Source organism: Protopterus annectens, chromosome 2.part1 (assembly GCF_019279795.1).
Source record: "Protopterus annectens isolate FY-2018-M chromosome 2.part1, PAN1.0, whole genome shotgun sequence".
Classification (NCBI taxonomy): domain Eukaryota; kingdom Metazoa; phylum Chordata; order Ceratodontiformes; family Protopteridae; genus Protopterus; species Protopterus annectens.
This window is the reverse complement of record NC_056729.1, coordinates 1,957,497,025-1,957,517,024: the sequence shown is the minus strand read 5'-3', so window position 1 is coordinate 1,957,517,024 and position 20,000 is coordinate 1,957,497,025. Positions and strand designations below refer to the sequence as shown.

General features: G+C 38.3%; 1 protein-coding gene across 4 annotated transcripts in view; it reads right to left on the bottom strand.

The window, feature by feature from the left end:
* Positions 1-20,000, bottom strand: part of DST (dystonin) — a 4,096,730-nt gene that overhangs the window by 1,715,938 nt on the left and 2,360,792 nt on the right. For all 4 annotated transcript variants that reach the window (XM_044063350.1, XM_044063347.1, XM_044063348.1 and 1 more), the window contains 6 exons: positions 17,322-17,399; positions 17,061-17,222; positions 16,786-16,890; positions 12,440-12,535; positions 11,223-11,348; positions 10,190-10,342 (listed from right to left, as the gene is read on the bottom strand). In XM_044063350.1, coding sequence (XP_043919285.1) covers positions 10,190-10,342; positions 11,223-11,348; positions 12,440-12,535; positions 16,786-16,890; positions 17,061-17,222; positions 17,322-17,399 — 720 coding nt within the window. The remainder of the gene's footprint in view (positions 1-10,189; positions 10,343-11,222; positions 11,349-12,439; positions 12,536-16,785; positions 16,891-17,060; positions 17,223-17,321; positions 17,400-20,000) is intronic.

Below are 20,000 nucleotides of genomic sequence, written 5' to 3'. Positions count from 1 at the left end.
ATTTTCCCTGCCCTTTTCATGACTCTGGAATAGTACAGGTCCTGTAAGGAGGGCAAACTAGCACCAGTGATAATTTTGGCAGACCTGACGGACTATTCGATGTAACCTATTTTTGCCATGATTAGACAGAGATCCAAACCACACTGTTATGGATGAGCTAAGAACAGACTCAATGACTGTTGTATAGAACTGAATCAACAGTTCCTGTGGAAGGTTGAACTTCCTCAGCTGTCGCAGAAAGTACATTCGCTGCTGTGCCTTTTTTATAATGGACCCTACAGTGGTCTCCCACTTCAAGTCCCACGAGATTATAGATCCCAAAAACTTGAAGGATTCCACAATTGACACAGCATTACTATTAAATATAAAGTGGGTGGATAATACAGTAGTACTATTCCTAAAGTCCACTGTCATCTCCAAAGTTTTAAGAGTGTTCAGTTCCAGATTATTCTGACTAAACCAAAGGGCCAACTGCTCAATCTCCCATCTGTATGCAGTCTCCTCATGTCATGTCATGTCATGTCATGTGTATTTATGTCCTATAATGCCTACTTGTTTTAGGTTTTAAGTAAAAATACACGCAAAAGTCCCATGTACAGACCAGGAGACTAGAGTTTAACTAGTAGCTTGGGTTGTCAGTGGTGCAACCAGAGAGGATGGGCTTGCTTATCCTTGAGGAAAGAACGGTGGTTCCAGCCAGATCTAATAAAGGAGACTCTGCTGGAGAGAGGTGGCTCATCAGGATGTTGGAAGCTGGTGTGGAGAAGCCAAAGCCAGTGAAGGTAGCCCTTATCAGTACATTTTGGAGGGCACAGTTATGCAGACAAAAGGGCACATGCAGCCCTGCATGACCCAGATGCTCACATAACCCTAGAGGAAGGGCTGGGCCATTAATGCAAATGCTGCTATTGCTAAGATGTTAGTGAGACCACAAAGTACTGTTATGGGTAGCTGAATGGACAGCATAGTGTCAAAATGGTCAGCAGGCCCGGAGTTAAAAATCAATACAAAAAACTTCACCTAATACACGCACACACACACACACACACACACACACACACACACACACACACACACACACACACACACACACACACTCACACACACACACACACACACACACACACACACACACACACACACACACACACACACACACACACACACACACACACACACACACACACACACACACACACACACATACACACACACACACACACACACACACACACACACACACACACACATACATACACACACATTGCTCATGTCATTTATAAATATATTTCCGATTGAGCAGCACTACTGGGACAGAGGTAGTCTTGGTTTAAGGAATGATTGGGATGATAAGAGTGGTGAATAATCTGGGAATGAGTCCAATTTAAACTATCTGGACCCTTTGGAACACCCGCCCCTCAGGAGATCCGAAAGGCTAAGGAACAAATACTCCAACAGTTACCAATGGAGAGGCAGGGGCAGGAACAGGGGGAGAGGCAACACAAATTATTAAGTGAAGTGCAAATGAATCTACCTATGGTATCTTTACAGGAGGGGCCAAAGCATACTTTCAAAGAATATAATATATTTAATTATAGTAGCTTGGAGATCAATGAAACTTATTTTTCATTATTCTCCAAAGGGTTCAACTTTGTCCCTAGATGGAAGTCAGATATTAGTAGAGTTATTACAGACTTGAAAATGTTTTTACACAAGAAAAACTTCCAAATTATGTATGGTAATGAAGAACATAGACAGATGCAGCAAAGATTAAGGAGAAAGAGCACCTTAATCCACCCCTCCACCCTCAGTTAAGAAATTCTGAATCCCTGGTTGAAAAAGAACTTAGGATTGGTATTTTGAACAATAGGTTTCCACCCAATCTTACCATGGATGAGCGGGTGCTTCTTAATGACATTAGACACAATAAATACCTCAGAACTATGAAGCCGGATAAAAGAGGTGGCACAGTCTTCATGGATACTACTATATATGAGGCTAAAATTTTAAGCATTCTTAGTGAGATGGGTAAATATGTTAGGGCATCTAAGAACAAAATAAACATTGCCCACCAACGTATTCACTTGGCTCTGAAAGATTTGATGTATGAAGGTTTAACTGATTTAGATACTCTTATATTTCTGACTAACGATAAACCTCGAGTTCCCTCAATTTTTGGAGCACCTATGGTGCATAAAGACATCAGTGATCCCCCTTGAGACCCACTGTCAATGCAAAAGGCTCCATATAGAGCACGTCTAGCCAGGAATATAGATGTGAAATTAAAGCACATCCCACTACATGACCAATTTGTATTAAGGGATTCCTGGGACCTACTAAAGTGTATCAAACATGATCTTTTCAACCAACAGCTACTATTTGTTACAATCGATGTTGTGGATTTGTTTGGATGTATACCACACAGTATTGGTTTAGACTGGTTTGAGGAGATAATAAATGAGCTTGGTGGCCTGACCTTTAACAAATTTTGTACATGTGTAGAGCTTATGGATTTGGTTCTCCATAACAATTTTCTTTTCTTTGAGGGAGAATTCTGAGTGGGGTTGCCATGGGGGCCAGATGTGCCCCAGTATACACCAATCTTGTTCTCTGGTATTGGGAATGTAAATTTGTATTTGAATCCCTGTTTAAGAACTGTTTGTCCCTATACAGATGTTTCTTGGATGACATTTTCATCCTATGGAATGAATCTGAGAATAGACAATGAATTTTTTATTATATTTCTAAAAGTATAAATTACCTAAAATTTACTTATCAAAGTGATAATTTAAGGTTGAATTACTTGGATATAACAACTGAAAAATCTGAGGGAGGCTTCAAATCACAAATCTTTAGAAAATAGACCTATTCCATTTCTTTCCTCCACTATGACAGTGCCCACCTTATTAGTCAGATAAAAGGGCCAATTAGTTAGAGATAGCCACATGACTTCAGATGACGATGACTTTGAACAAAAAGTTGTAAAATTAAAACATATGTTTATGGATAGAGGTTACCCATATGGGCTGATAGAAGGGCTACACAAAGAAGTTAAAGAAGGTAGACAAGGGATATTTTCCCCCTATTTTAGGGAAGGATGATCAGTCTGACTTGGATGGCCCTATTGAGTCACACGACTTAGAACAAGTTGTAAGGAGGGACTTTGAATCTGCTTTCACCACTGATTTCAATGGTGATGTATTCATAATTAGGGATATTTTGAACAAAGAATGGGATAGGTTCTCAAAGCTATCAGACTTGAAAGGCATCAGAGATATGCCCTTTATTTGTACTTTCAGAAATGGATTGAATATTAAGAGTCTTGTAGAAATAAATTACTTGAAAAAAAACTAACCATAATAATCAAGGGACATATAACTGTGGCAGATGTCCCCAATGCCCCTTTGTTGACCAAGGTGAAGGTGTGATGATAGAGGCACATGATAGATATATTGCTGGGAATAGTTATACTTCATGTGAGTCTTTTGGTTTGGTCTATATAGTGAAGTGTGGGACGTGTCCTGCAATTTATGTAGGAAAAACTGAAGGAATGTTGAAGAGAAGGATATACGAACATATGAGAGACATACATAATCAAAATTTTAATAATGCTCTCTATAAACTCATGTTAGATTGTCCTATTGCACAATTTACATTTTACATGCTTGAGGAAATCCCTCAGGATGTTAAGGGCTGTCAATGGGAGGCCAGAAATTAATATCGAGAACTATATTGGCAGGTTATCCTGGAGGCAAACAGGGCCCCGGGGCTGAATGAGAATGTGTCCCTTGCATCGGTTTTGAAGTTGAGGGCTGCAAGATTATAAAATATAAAAATTATAAAAAGTATAAATGTTATAAGAATGTAAGGTTATTGGGGTAGCTAGCATAGCAATAATATTTTTAATAGTTTTAATATGCCTAAATATGATTTTTACAATGAAACATTATGTTTAATTGGACTGTGCATGTTGTATTCTTATATTATGTGTTAAACAAGTATCTATTTTTGCCAGTATTCTTGGGAACAATGTTTTCAATTTAGAATTGCATTAAAATTTTATTAATTTAAAAGTTGTTAATATTAAGTATTAATCACTTCAGTATAAATGTATACATTTTGTAAGGTTTTGACTCTGTCACTTTAATGTTTGATTAAGTGGTGCTAATTGCATTAATGCTCACTTAATGAAATGAGGGGCTTGGTTTTATATATATATATATATATATATATGTATGTATACAGGAAATTATTTAGGGTTTCCGGTGTTCATGTCTGATGAAGTTTTTGACAAAAACATACAATAAACATGGCGTTAATGGAACCATAGGTGTCCGTTCCTTTACAACGTACAGTTTTAGCAATTTGTGAACTTTTGGTGCATCTGCTGGAGTGATTTGGTGTTCCTTGGTCTAAGTGGATATTATTGTTTTTCTTGACTGAGGCTTTCCTCTTGTGTTACATTTATAAATTTCATTACATGGGCATCACAACTTTATAGTGTTGCTGATAAGATAGAATTAATAATCTACAGATAAGAAGCAGTCCCATCCTTCTATCATTAATAATATTCTTTTTTTATACCACAATGTCTTGCATTCTTTGATGCATATGACTGCATTTGGAAAAGGATTCTTAAAGAATGTGCAACATCAATTCAACTATCCTTAGCATTATATTTGATTAGAAGTTGGGCCATAGGTGATGAAGCTATGCTGCATTTGTACTGTAGGATATCTGCATTGTATCTGTTGTGTATTTTTTAATCCACATCTTTTCATTATGCTCGCACACTTGGAATGATGTCTTATGGGTACTGTCCAGGTTTGCAAAGCATTCTGGGTAAACAAAATTCATACTATTTTCTCAAATGTGAAGACATTTATTTTTTTTCCCACAAACATCATCATCATCAGCCCCCTTTTTCCCATTTTTTCTACATGGGGTCAGGGTATCGTGTTAACTGTCACCAACTCTCTCAATTCAGTGCCACTCTCCTGCCTTCTTCAACACACATGCCTGAGTGTCGCAGATCTTCTTTCACACAATCCATCCACCTCTTTGCTGGACATCCTCACTTCCTCTTACCTTCTTCCTGTCTGTCCCAAATCTTCCTCACCAGATTGTCTTCTGCTTTTCTACACACATGCCCAAACCACCGTAATCTGTTCTCTTTGATCTTTTCTGCAATTGGAGGTACTTTGGCTTCTGCTCTTATGTCCTCATTTCTTCATCTGTCCCACAGTCTGCATCCTGTCACCTTTCTCAGGCACTTCATTTCCATCACCTCTAGCTTCTTCAACTGTTCTGCCTTTACTGCCCAGGTTTCTGTACCATACAGTAGTACTGGTTGCACCACTGTCTTGTACACCTTACTTTTCAGCTTCATTGGCATTCTTCTGTCATAGACTACACCTGATGCTCTATGCCAGTTGGTTGCAGCCCCTCTAATTCAAGCTTTGACCTCTTCATTCAGACTACCCTTCTCCTCAACTACTCCTCCCAGATACTTGAAGCTGTTTACCTGTTCCACTATCTTCCCTTCTATGTCTGTTCTCAGCTTCTTCTGATTTCCCCAATTTGCTGCCATTACCACCATCTTATCTGTGCTTAGTTTCATCCCATGTGCCTTCAGATTTGCATTCCATTATCCTATTTTTTGCTGAAGTTCTATCTCAGAGTCCTCCTGTACTGCCACATCATCTGCATACAGCAGCTTTGTTGATCCGTCCCCTCCAACCTGTTTGCTAATGTATTCCATCACCAGTATGGACAGCATTGGGCTCAGAGCTGAACCCTGATGTACACCCACTCCCACTGGGAACCCCTCTGTGAGGCCGAACACTGTTCATACTTGAGTCATTGGGTCCTTGTACATAGCCTGCACCAATTCGACCAATGTTTCTGGGACTTCAAACCACCGCAGTACTGCCCAGATCAGCTTTCTTAGGACCTTGTCATATGCTTTCTCCAAGTCTAGGAATGCCCAGTTGGACTCTCACCTCATCTCTAGCTTCTTCTCAAGTATCTGTCACAATGCAAATATCGGATCTATTGTGCTGCATCCTGATCTGAATCCAAACTGCTCATCTCCCATCTTACATTCTACTACTCTGAGTGTTTCCATCTCAAACTCACCAATGAATGGAGCTGTGGGCAGCAGCACAGACTCTACATGGTGCACTGTAGGGGGAAGAGTTGTACAGACCAACTGCTTTGGGCATCTACTGTAGTGCGCAGTATCCTCAAGATAGGAGAACATGGATCACAGACTGAACACCGCGGCAGGGCTAACCACTCGATGGTGTAAAATATGGCTCTAGGTGATTCGGTCATTTTTCAATTTTCACATGACAAAGGCAATCTTACATTTATATAAATGAAAAATATACACTTTTGTTGCAAACAGTTTACATCACAGACACCATTGAAACAAATGTAGTTGCAAACATTATACATCACTTATAAACCATCCAGTCATTGTAGGTTAAGCATTATATAGCTCATTCAAATCCTGCCTCTTAAACCTCATTCCTGCTCTGCATATATTGTTCCCACAATTCCCATTTTTTCCTATGTAGTTTGCTCCTTCACTTTTCTAAATATCCCAATTCCATTTGTTCTATCTCTGTTACTATATTCACTACTTCTAGTAAAGTTGGTTTAGACTTTGATTTCCATTTTCTAGTAATTACTTTTTTAGTATCCACCATAATTAGACTCGGCAAGGCTTTACTATGTCTAGGCAATTCCGAATCTGTAGCATAACACAAAAAAATCATCTCCCCAGTCATTCCAGTGTGCTTACCCAGCATCTCCGACACAGCGGTCTGCAGGGAATCCCAAATGTCTGCCAGCTCATCACACCTCCAAAAAATATGTTCCCAGCTACCTCTTTATTGCCTGTCACACCTCCAACATTTGCTAATCAACTGAGGAAAAATTATTTGGTGTCTACTTGGGGTATAAAAATACCTACGTAAACACTTCAGGCAAAGATCCTAAATCTTCTAGACTTTGTTGCATGTTTGGGAGACAAACATATATCCCTCCATTGTCTCTTTGTGAATTGCTTATCCAATCTCTCTTCCCAATCTTTTCTAAGCTCCTCTAGTGAAGACATTTATCTTGTTCCAGTACTACAACATTCATACAGTCAAAGTCAGATTAGGAGAGTTTGTCTGCAATAGGCTGTTGATGGTAGATCATAAAAGGGAATATTTTCTACTGCGACTAGAGTGAGCACAGAAATAAAGTAATGCATATTGTTTTAAATGTTAAGGTGTCTGGGTAAAACATGCTTTTTCTGTTTTCATACTTCATCTTTTGTGATGTCATGTGGAGTAATTTGCAGTTGAAAGTATACTGGAAGGTCATTCTTAACAAAATATATCACAGAAGCATCTGCTTTCTGTACCAGAAACCATGTAATGTGACAGTGTTTGTGATGGAGGTGAGGGTTACATCAAGCTTCTTCCATTTCCAACCTCAGTTTTCAGCTGAGAGGTATATAGAGTGTTTTAAAACAAAGGCAACTGTTAATTTTATGTGATAAATTAAAATTATTTTTCTTTTCTATGGCTCTCTTTTTCCATTGTTTCAAAAAATGCCCTGTGAATCATTAAGAACAACTGGCATATTCAAATTCTTAATATGAGCTAGGGATACACCCCATTTGGGATTACTGAGGAAAGAAAGATCTCATTATCTTGGTAGTATGTAAGGATGATGGCAGTGAACTGGCAGAAAAAAGCTAGCATGGTTGAGGGGAGGTACCAATGAATTGATTATTTTAGTAATTAGAGACTAGCAGAAGCGTCAGATGCTAACTCAGAATCCATTTCCCTTAATGACTTTGTAAATCCTGTCACAATTTCTTCAGTTTTAGAATAAAGATTTTCAACAGCAGAGCCTGTGAATGGTACTGATACATTATCAACAATAGTCTTGCTAAATGTAATATCAGATATCAGGAATTGATTGATCTTAACTCAAACTTTGAAAATGATATAATGCAGTAAATTTGATATTGTTGTCTGTTCTCTGGAAATCAGTATCTGCTAGATGGCAAAGTCATAAGATGGACCAGATGAAATCTTAATTTCCCAGAGTGCATGGGTAAGATCAGATCTAAAAACAGCATGACTGATATCAGGGCTACTCTGGGTTCAAAACACAACAGGCCAAGTGCGTTATTTAAAGACTTTGTAACTGGGGGAGTATATAATGCTCTACGTATAATTCTCATGGCAAAACTGCTATTGGCATTAAAGGTAATTAAAGTGATTAAATACAGCATTATTCACTTCCCATCACTCTGGATCATAATTAACTAAAGTGATTAAATACAGCATTATTCACTTCCCATCACTCTGGATCATAATTTACTAAAGTGATTAAATACAGCATTATTCACTTCCCATCACTCTGGATCATAATTATGCAATGTTTTCGTTTTAGTTGTTAAGTGTTTTATTTTAAATAATCAGTTATCTTGAATGAAACTTTTTATCCTAGTGTTCTTTTTAAAATGTCTAGCACTTTGTGAATTTATAGTTTCGTCACTGAAGAGTAGACCCTCATACTTTTTGTTTTATTTTATTTTTAGGCCATATGCTTATTCTTACTTTCTGCTGCTAAATCCAATTGAACAACTGAAGACTTAAAATAGTGTTGAATTTCATTTTTAGCACTCTGAGTGATTATTTGGAAAAGTATCATCACCATCGTCGTCATCTTCATCATCATCATTACCACTATCTCCACGACTGTATAAACACAAACACCAGACAGTAAAGCCTACAATTTACTGGGGGGCTTCTGGATAAATACTAAAGTCATAGGACAGACCTATCTGCCTCCTTCTAAAGTTATAAGATATCAGGGTGTGTATGCATATATATATATATATATATATATATATATATATATATATATATATATATATATATATATATATATGTATGGGTCCCCTTCGGTAGATCGAACCTTTACAAGTTTGAACCTCATATGGCCGAGACCATATGTTCGAACTTGTAAAAGTTCGATCGGACTGAATGGAGACCTCCGTACAGTGCGGAATGGGAAGATTTCCCTTTTCTGCAATATAGTGCAATGGAGGGGTAGCCTCCCTGCTACAGAAGTTTAGTTTTGTTTTTCGTTGTTTTTTTTATTTTTTTCTTCAGTGTTTGAACAAGTTCGAACACATGGTCTCGGCCATTTGAGGTTTGAACTTGTAAAAGTGTGATCTACTGAAGTAGATCCATATATGTATATATATATATATATATATATATATATATATATATATATATATATATATATATATATATATGGTTTCATATGTCGACGCAGTTGATAGGTTATAGACGGAAAACATCAGGTGTCTCAATACGAATATGGTTTATGAGACATGATATGACATGAGAAGGTTGCGCGAACTGTGCAACTGCAATTTCGCAATTAAACTTTCAAGTACAGTGTACTCCGCGGCGTTTGGCATCCCTTTCTCTTTCCCTCATCTCGATTAAGTCTATTGGTGGTGTGTGGTGTGTGTGGCACAGGCCCAGCACTGTGTGTTGTGTGTGTGGTTAGGTAGTGGTAGTATGGGAATGGTGGAGTGTTGTGTTGGTATCGTCGTGAATGTCGCAGTTTACATTTACAAAAAAATTTTGTTTTCGAAGCTATTTATTTATTATAAAAATGTAATTTTTGATGCATAAATCAAAAAAAAAAATTTATTTATATTTTTTTTTTCAATTTATGATAGTAAACCTATATATATATATATATATATATATATATATATATATATAAATATATATATATATACACACACACACACACACACACACACACACACACACACACACATATATATATATATATATATATATATACACACACACACACACACACACACACACACACACACACACACACACACACCTCTAGTATTGAATTCCAGACAGCCAAATGATCTTTCTTTTTTGCTGACTTGAAAATGCAAATACCCTCTATATCTTTGCATAGGTACATGCTGAGTAATGTAGTCACTGGGAAAGTATAAATATCACTGTATTTACTACTGAAAGACATTTATAGATCATCAGTCAGATAAGTGTGGAGTGAAATATCTTGTTACTAGTTTACCTCAACAGAACATGTTCCTGATAACTGGTCACCTTACCTCAATCTGCCTGTAATCACAAATGGCCTTGATTGGAATTGAGGTCTTTACTGGGTTATCTGGATTCCGTGGCTTTAGCTGAACCACCAATTTTGCTCTTCCCACAAGACCTGCGACTACACTCCTATACTGTAACAGTTGTTCTTTCTCTTCCTGAAAGAGAGTTAGCAAAGTAAATAATTAAAACATTATAAATAACCACATTAAAGACAATACTACTAGTGTACTGTTACTCAAAACCACAGAAAAACTGTGCAAGTACAGCACTCTCACATTATGTAGTGACATAGCAACCAGCCAAAGAACTTGTAATTTACGTGGGGTAAACCCTTATTTTAATACACTCAGTACTAAACAAATTAATAATGTGATCTAATTAACTAAACAAGAAAATCACACACATTTTTTACAATGCGGTCAAACCATATTTTGTCTAGGCTAGGTTTTTGTATTAAACGATTACACTGGTCACATAAAAGAAAAAGTTATGTGTTATCAAAAAGTGTAAATATTCACTGAATATGAAAAGATATGTGATCTCAGTCTGAATTCTTTAAACAAAGTCCGGATAGAAGTCAAATGTTTAATACAGCCATGCTGTTATAAGAACCCTCATTTCTGCAACACTTGTGTTACCAGATTTGGCAAAGCAGTAGCAACAGTACTGTTACAGACAGTCGGGTCACCTGTTTAGCAGGTAAAAATTTGATTTCAGAACTACCTTACACCTACTACAACAGCCTCAGTCTCACGTGACATACCCATCCCTGCTGCTGAAATGAATTAGTCTTTAGTAATGTCATCAGGTTCATTTATAAATTCTCACAAAGCTTGCAGCTTAAGCTAGGCCCCACCCCTTCAAATAACATCATAATGGTACCAGCAAGGTACAGCTGAACAATCAGTGGTCTGAATCGATAGGCTACAAAAGAGCAGGTCAAAGTTATATCCACAAAAGGTCATACGCTTTAGCAAATCAGCTTTTTTAACAATATCTAACTGCATACTGAGTGTTTCTGACTTTGGGTCTCACCATAGATTCTTGGACCAGATCTTCGAGTTTATGAAGGCTACTTGACCGGTCAGAGGTGTACTTTCTTTGTATAGTTTCCTTCAAATTTTTCAGGTAATCCATGGCTTCTTTTGCATCATTGAAAAACTGAAATGGTAAAATATTATGACTTAAAAAATAAATTAAAATGTAAAATAACAATATGACTTAAAAATATGATGCTCTATGATACACAAACTCTTCAATACTTCACAATCTAAAAGTAAAAGAAAGATACAGACATTCCACCTGCATCTATCTGCTCAGTTTAACTAGCCCTCCCACCAAACCAGTACTCCCGTATCAGTCAGCCTTTTCATGTGAACCAGATCCACTTTAAATAAAGTAATTCTTGCTTTTGAACTCCCCTACCTTGATATGTAGTGGTGGGGAATATTATTCTAGCATTTCCTCTCATTTTAACTTTCAACCAGCATATGTACAAAGGATGCGATCTTAACAACTAGAGTTGTTGTATATTTTCTAACGTGCACGTTCTTGCTTTCTTCTTCTGCAACATCTAAGTAACGCAGCCTGCACATATATGCCTCTTACGGTGCTACAGTGTGAATAGTACAGTTCTGCACTGTCATGTGGCGACCATTCATCTCCATATGGATGTTTTAAATACAATGAATGTTAGGGAACTTCACTATCGCTGCTCACTTCTGCAAGATACACTGTATCAATCCTTTACCATTCATGTTGCTTATACTGACTCAGATGCACTATTATTATTTGCATCTGCTGCATTCCACTCTAGGTTCCATGTTTTACAACAGTGGTAGAAACTGTAGGTATGGTTAATCAGAAATTATAGAGCCAATGAGGACCCTGCACTGGTTCACACACCAGTAGGCCATTAATAACAAGCATGCATAACTAGTGCCTTCTGTTACTCTTCTTCATCTCTTCCAACCCCCCCCCCCTTTTAAGTGCTCAAATATCAGCACTCTAAAGGCATATCTCAGTAATACATGCTTATGTGCATTTTGGCAGTGGATCTGTGTTAATTTTAGATCCACATATGTTATCAGTAATGACAGCACTCTGAAATCCACGTTATCCTAATCTTGGAACACATCATTGTAGTTATAAGTAAACCACAGCAGTTCTTGGTTGCCCTGCAATACAAGGACTGCAATGTCATCTGTTAAAAAAATCTGATAGAATCATTATAAATTAGACAGTTTACTTGCCTCAAAATATAGCTGGTTTTCTCTTAAGTGTTGTTCCACACAATTGCACAATTGCAAAATCCAACTCCACTGTGTCTGCATGGCAGCTCTGTATGCCTTTAAAATAAAAAAAAAGTAAAAGTAAGCTATGACTAGAGCACATAAGGTAGAACCATCCAAACTAAAAAGCAGTGATACTGTATAAATCTGTGTGTTACTAACAACCTGATGTACTACACTGAGGCAAATTTTTTCAAATACCATTATAAAATATATTAACACAAGGAACTGAAACATCCAACCATCCACAACTCCTTTTCCTGTTTTAGCATATCTTACTGGTACTCGTCTGTCACAAATCACTCCTGACACTCTTCTCCACCCACTCCATCCTGCCTGTACTCTCTTCTTCACCTCTCTTCCACACTCACCATTACTCTGAACTGTCGGTCCCAAGTATTAAAACTCATCCACCTTCACCACCTCTACTCCCTGCATCCTCACCATTCCTCTATCCTCCCTCTCATTCACACACATATATTCTGTCTTAGTCCTGCTGACCTTCATTCCTCTTCTCTCTAGAGCATATCTCCACCTCTCCAGGGTCTCCTCCACCTGTTCTCTACTCTCACTACAGATCACAATGTCATCTGTAAACATCATAGTCCACGGGGACTCCTGTCTGATCTCGTCTGTCAACCTGTCCATCTCCATTGCAAATAAGAAAGGGCTCAGAGCTGATCCTTGATGTAATCCCACCTCCACCTTAAACACATCCGTCACTCCCACTGCAGACCTCACTGCTGTCACACTACCCTCGTACATATCCTGTACCACTCTTACATACCTCTCTGACACTCCTGACTTCCTCATACAATACCACAACTTCTCTCTAGGCACCCTGTCATATGCTTTCTCTAAATCCACAAAGACACAGTGCAACTCCTTCTAACCTTTTCTGTACTTCTCCATCAACACTCTCAGAGCAAACATCGCATCTGTAGTGCTCTTTCCTGGCATGAAACCAAACTGCTGATCACTAATCATCACCTCCCTTCTTAACCTAGCTTCCACTACTCTTTCCCATAACTTCATGCTCTGACTGATCAGTTTAATCCCTCTGTAGTTACTACAGCTCTGCACATCACCCTTATTCTTAAAAATCGGTATCAAAAAACTTTTTCTCCATTCCTCAGGCATCCTCTCACTTTCCAAGATTTCATTAAACAATCTAGTTAAAAACTCCACTGCCATTTAACCTAAACACCTCCATGCTTCCACAGGTATGTCATCTGGACCAACAGCCTTTCCGTTCTTCATCCTCTTCATAGCTATCCTTACTTCCTCCTTGCTAATCCACTGCACTTCCTGATTCACTATCCTCACATTATCCAACCTTCTCTCCCTCTCATTCTCTTCATTCATCAGCCTCTCAAAGTACTCTTTCCATCTGCTCAACACACTCTCCTCACTAGTGAGTACATTTCCCTCATTATCCTTTATCACACTTACCTGCTGCACATCTTTACTAGCTCGGTCCCTCTGTCTAGCCAATCTAGGTCATTTTCTCCCTCCTTAGTGTCCAACCTTTTATACAACTCTTCATACTCCTTATCCTTAGCCTTCGTCGCCTGTCTCTTTGCCATGCACCTCATCTCCTTATACTCTTGTCTACTTTCTTCATCTCTTTGACAATCCCACTTCTTCTTCACCAACCTCTTTCTCTGTATACTCTCCTGTACTTCTTCATTCCACCACCAGGTCTCCTTGTCCTCCTTCCTCTTTCCAGATGTCACACCAAGCACCTTTCTAGCCATCTCTCTTACTAGCTCTGCTGTAGTTACCCAGCCATTCGGTAACTCTTCACTGCTACCCAGTGCCTGTCTTAACTCTTCCCTGCACATCACCTCACAATTACCATTTTTCATTTTCCACCATTTGATCCTTGGTGCTGCCCTCACACTCATCCTCCTCTTCTTGATCACCAATGTCATCCTACAAACCACCATCCTATGCTGCCTAACTGCACTTTCCCCTGCCACCACTTTACAGTCTCCAATCTCCTTCAGACTGGCCCTTCTACATAAGATATAATCCACCTGTGTGCAACGTCCTCCACTCTTTTATGTCACCCTAGGCTACTCCCTCTTGTTAAAATACATATTCATCACAGCCATGTCCATCCTTTTCACAAAATCCGCTACCATCTGACCTTCTGCATTCCTTTGCTTAACACCATATCTACCCATCACTTCCTCATCCCCTCTGTTCCCTTCACCAACATGCCCACTGAAATCTGCTCCAATCACCAGTCTCTCACCCTTGGGTACAGTCATCACCACTTCATCCAACTCACTCCAATGTTTCACAGGATATTCATAGATATTTCTCCAGAATGTATCTTTCTTCTTTTTTGGTGGTAATTCAATTCCATATATAATATATATTCATATATATTCCATGCATAATTCAACTGTATATACCATGAGGAGGATTTAATGATACTCAAGATGGTACCTGTCTACTGTGCGACACAATGAGCATTAGAACAGATGGCATCAGTAAACATGCATATTTGCATGCTAGTTTGTTATTCATGCTCAGAAATGGAAGGCATCTGTTGATCTGCAACCATCCTCTACGGTGGGGGAGCCTCCTTTGCTAACACTAATGACCACACCCTCCTCCACAAAGAAGGAAAAAAGGCCTTTGAACTCCACCCATCTTCTTCTTCATGCCAATTCATTGGGTTACTAGTCAAATTCCATCCCCAAGCACAACAGCTGGGCCCTGTGCACCAAGTGGGTTGGTAGTATACATTCAACAGTTTTGATCAGATGGCAAAGCTGATGATCAATGACGTATAGCCACTGTCACGCAGATGCCAGTACGGAGGCTGGAACCATTTCATATAAGATGACCAGTAAACAAGCTGGCCATAATCCATGGGCAAAAATAAACATGATTATTCCAAAGGAAAAGGCGTGACTTCCAACATATTCCCAGAACCTGTGTATGAACAACCTGTTTCATGTTTATATAAGTAACGCTATAAAACTGCTAGAAGGAATGCTTTGCCAATATATAGTTAGCGCAACAACCTACAACAGAAGTGGTAAACAAAACAGAGAGGAACATCAGACATTTTGGAAAAGGGGAATTAAACTGTAAAAAATGTCATGTCAAGTTTGATAGTAATATGTGTAAGATCATACGATTGGACAACAATAAAAGACAGAATGACAGGATGGTGTGGATGCATTCACAGAATCACTACAAATGAAGGACTGAGATTTAAACCATGTTGTGTTGCACAAAGACAGTAATATAGCAAGGTACAGTAGATAAGAACTTAACAGAATTGTGATATTCACACTAATCACAAAACAGTAGTTAAAACTCCTTACAAAACACACTTCTTATTAATTACTTTTCAGCAAAGTGGGCAAGATAACTGCAACACAAACTGGGGATCAATGTGGTGCAGCATATGTAACAGAATGCTTATGAAGAGAAACCCCAAAATGATTTCAATACAAATAATCTAGAGAATATAGTGCAAGAGATGCCAAAACAGGGCCCTTCTAGTAAGCAAGGCAACTTCACAAGAGTGGAGAGTTCTGAAGAATTATGGAAAGCAAGAAAGCATTCTTAGTAATTAAAAGCTGGTGAACTCAGCACATTCATGTTAAAGTCTGACACTAAAAATATAGCTACTAGCTCAAACATTGATAAGTTATACACCAAAGCACTGTGGGTAATAATGGCTAAGTGTGTAGCCAACAGGAATGGTAATATGCAGAAGAGGGAAGGAAAACTGAAGACTAGGCCTTTTTGAACAATATTTACTAGTAGTCCCATGTGATACTTTGAGCTTCCACTCAAAAAACATTGTATGTCTAAGAAATACATTAATTGAGTATAAAGATTTCACCCAAATAACATTGCAAGCCTAAGAAAAATAAAAGGAAGTAAAATATAAAAAAACAAAAACGAGAAACATGACACAAAATAAGAAATGCAACATTTCTAATTAAGGTAATAAAACTATGGTATGGAGATTTCAAATCTATAAATTGTCTATAGATCTGAAAATACATAACACAGAAAAACTCAGGTTTATAATCAGGAAAAAAAAATTATCTGCAGTTTAAAATTTGCTGCAATTAAGTTTAGAGGGGGAAAAGCTGCTTAAAAATTATCCTACATTTTATATCAGATATGTGAAAATTCACCAGTCATTCTTAGTATGTAGACTGCTCTGGAAAAGTTACAAAAAGAACTTGGTTTTGTTGAAGTCAAACAATGCCTGAGAAAACAGGCCAGAGTTTTTGTGTCTCAGAGCTGTTAATATGGTTCTTACTAACCTCTATCGTCAGCCTTGCAGGGTGATTTTCTGTAAGCAGCTGGTCGGCTGTCTCTTGCACAGATTTAATAACTTCTTCTTTTTGGTCAAGCTCTCGCATCAAGTCCTGTTGAAACAAAATGAGCCCCGGGGGCATTTTTAAAGTATATTTTCTCGCTAAATTTGCCTGAACAGTATAATCACTTGTTACGAAATCTGTGCCATTAATGAACATGTGAGATAAAAGATGAACCCTTTTTAATGCTCTAGGTGCTTTTAAATGTGCAGCTAACTTACAGCGTGATACTCTTTTTTTCTGGAGATACTCGAGTTTCTGTCACTCCAGTCATACGCTACTTCTTCTTCCTCCTTCTCATTCAGCCCGATGAGCTCGTGTGTGGCTCTCGATACAAACGCATATAAACTATCAAGATGCCTTTCACGATACCTGGATGTATTCTTTACAATGAGAAAAAAAAAGAGATCAGAAGCTAGTTTAACTCTCTGTACACTTTTAGTACAAATCTCAACAAGAAACACATGGACATCAGGACTTACCAAAAGTTTTGCATACTGACTTTCCAGCTTGCTGAGTTTTTCTGAGTAGCCAAGTTTAAGAGGAGGTGTCATCTGCAGCTAATAACATAAAAAAACATGTAAACAATATGGTCACCATACCTAAATCAATGAGCAAGGGGTATTACTGCATATATCAAACAGAATCTCTTTGTTAAATATAATAGTTTCTACCAGCTTGTATCAGGCATGCTTTGATTACTCACTACTGAAGAAACACATACCAAAGTCTGCTCAGATTTAGATCTAAACAGATCTGCTCCAAAATAATGAAGATTCAGCTTCAGATGCGCGTGACTGTGATTAGAAAACTACAAATGAGCATTATCTAAAATTAGTTTTTTATGTTGGGAAGAGACAGCAAGCTCCCTGCTCCCCGATCACGCTGAATCCAAGATTGTGTTGCTAGAAGAAAATCCACATACTTTGCATTTCCATAAAAAAATGTTTTTTTTTCTTTCTTCAGTAGATATGAAGAAAAACACACTTTTCAGTGTACAGTGATTCAATTAACATGATTTCAGGACTTGTTTTTAAGGAAGAAGAAAAGCACCTGATCTTAATCACAAAGAAGTTATGAAAGAGCAATTTTACCATAATGTGGTCTTACTAACGCATCAGAAACAGATCAGTAGAACACTCTGGAAGATCTGCAAGGATGCAGCATTACTGAGTACTTGCAAATGGTGGCAAGAACTTTCAGGTGTGTCTTTGTAAAGGTGTACAAGGCACCTCCTACAGAAGTACTTGCAGTGCAAGTAAGTTCAGGGAAGATATGGATGTGGGGCCATGTTAGTGCATCTATATTTGTGTGTGTGTGTGTGTGTGTATGTGTGTGTGTGTGTGTGTGTGTGTGTGTGTGTGTGTGTGTGTGTGTGTGTGTGTATATATATATATATATATATGTATGCATGTGTGTGTGTATACTTGCCTACGTGTGCAGGGACATGAATGAAGCTGCATAAGTGTGTGTGTGTGTCAGTCTGTCTGTCGGTCTGTTGCAATGCGCATATGATTGACTGTGGGTGTTGTTTGCTGATGAGTGGATGTGCATGTGTTTCTGTTTGTCTCTATGGCTATCTGAATGTCTGGGGGTGTGAATGTGTGTGGTGTGTGTGTGCATGGATGTTTGAGTGAGTGTGTGTGTGTGTGGGGGGGGGGGGGGCTTTACAAATATAATGCATGGGCCCATAGGGAGAACACTAGTGCAGTAAGATCTGGTCTAACAGCATTACTTTACAATTCAGTGACATAGTAATAAGCCAATAATGAGGCCTTTCTCAGTGTGGCCATATCTGTCTCTGAAATGCATTTTCTCACAGTTGAGCTAACAGACTAGTATGTGTTGGCAATTAGTGCAAGCTGTGAGAATTTATTTTGAATCATAAGGTTCAATTAATGGCTGGGGTGCCTTCTGTGTGGAGTCTGCATGTCCTCCCTGCAGTTTTGTGGGTTTCCTCTAGGTGCTCCAGTTTCCTACCACATTCCAAATAACATGCAGCAGGTAGACTTATCACACTAAATTGGCCATAGGTGTGAGGGTGTGTGCGACTGAGTGGTACGAATGAACTACCTCAGCAGGGCTAGCCAGCTGGAGGTGTAAACCTTGGCTCAAGATGATTGCCACTGTTGAAGTGACACCCCAACTCCATGTGCAAAATGGGGAAAGGAGCTGAGGATGGATGGGTGGAAGGATGGAACTTGTTTAATGCAGGAGATGAGCAAATATATAACAAACATTTCAAACATGTCATGAGTTACTTTGAAATTCTACTGCTCTAGCAACTGATATGTTTGTTGAAACTATTGCACTACATAAGCTTGTATGTCTTCAAAACCATGCTAAAATGATGTTAGTGTGAAGAAGAAGAAGAAACGCCACCCTAAACTGTTTAATGGATTGTGCTGAACTGATTTTTCTATAACCATAATAATATTTTTATTGGAGATAGAAAACATGTATATGTTTTTACTTCTGAAAATGTTAAATGCAACTGAAGGACAGAACCATTGATTCACTATCACAAAATGGAAGCTTATGACCTTTTGGTTTTGTGCTCTTCTGCTGAGATGGAACACAAAGAGGATTCTTTTGATTAAACTGTTTGCTAATGGTGACATTTCACACCTCCCAGATAGGCAGTTAAAACAAACAAAACATGTTTCTGAGAACATAATTTAACTGCAGCTAGGAAATCAAACAAACAATGCACCTTTTGGGGAAAAGTAATTCAGAAACGTGTTAAATTTCAAAATGGCTCAAAATACCTGACAAATGTTCAACCACACTGGATTTCTTGATGCAGACCCTTACTTTCTGATGGGCAGGAAAAATTCCTGATCTATGATAACTCTAGCTAGCTGGAAGCACCACTGGATATATGAAAAGTAAGCAGGAACTGAAACAAACTGAAGAAGCCTCTTCTGCAAGTGAGACAGTAGGGGTAGCAACTGTCTTACCCTACAAGGTGCTGCAGATACATAGCAGAAGACATCTGGGCATAAAGTCAGCAACAGTGACTAATATTTCACAGTTCCCACTTCAATATGTGACACCAAATGTTTATAGGCTTGTAGGCAAATACCAGGCAATCAGTCTGCATACTAGTAGCTACATGGGTGAATCCAGTGTTGAGTTTTTCTAATCATATCAACCAACTG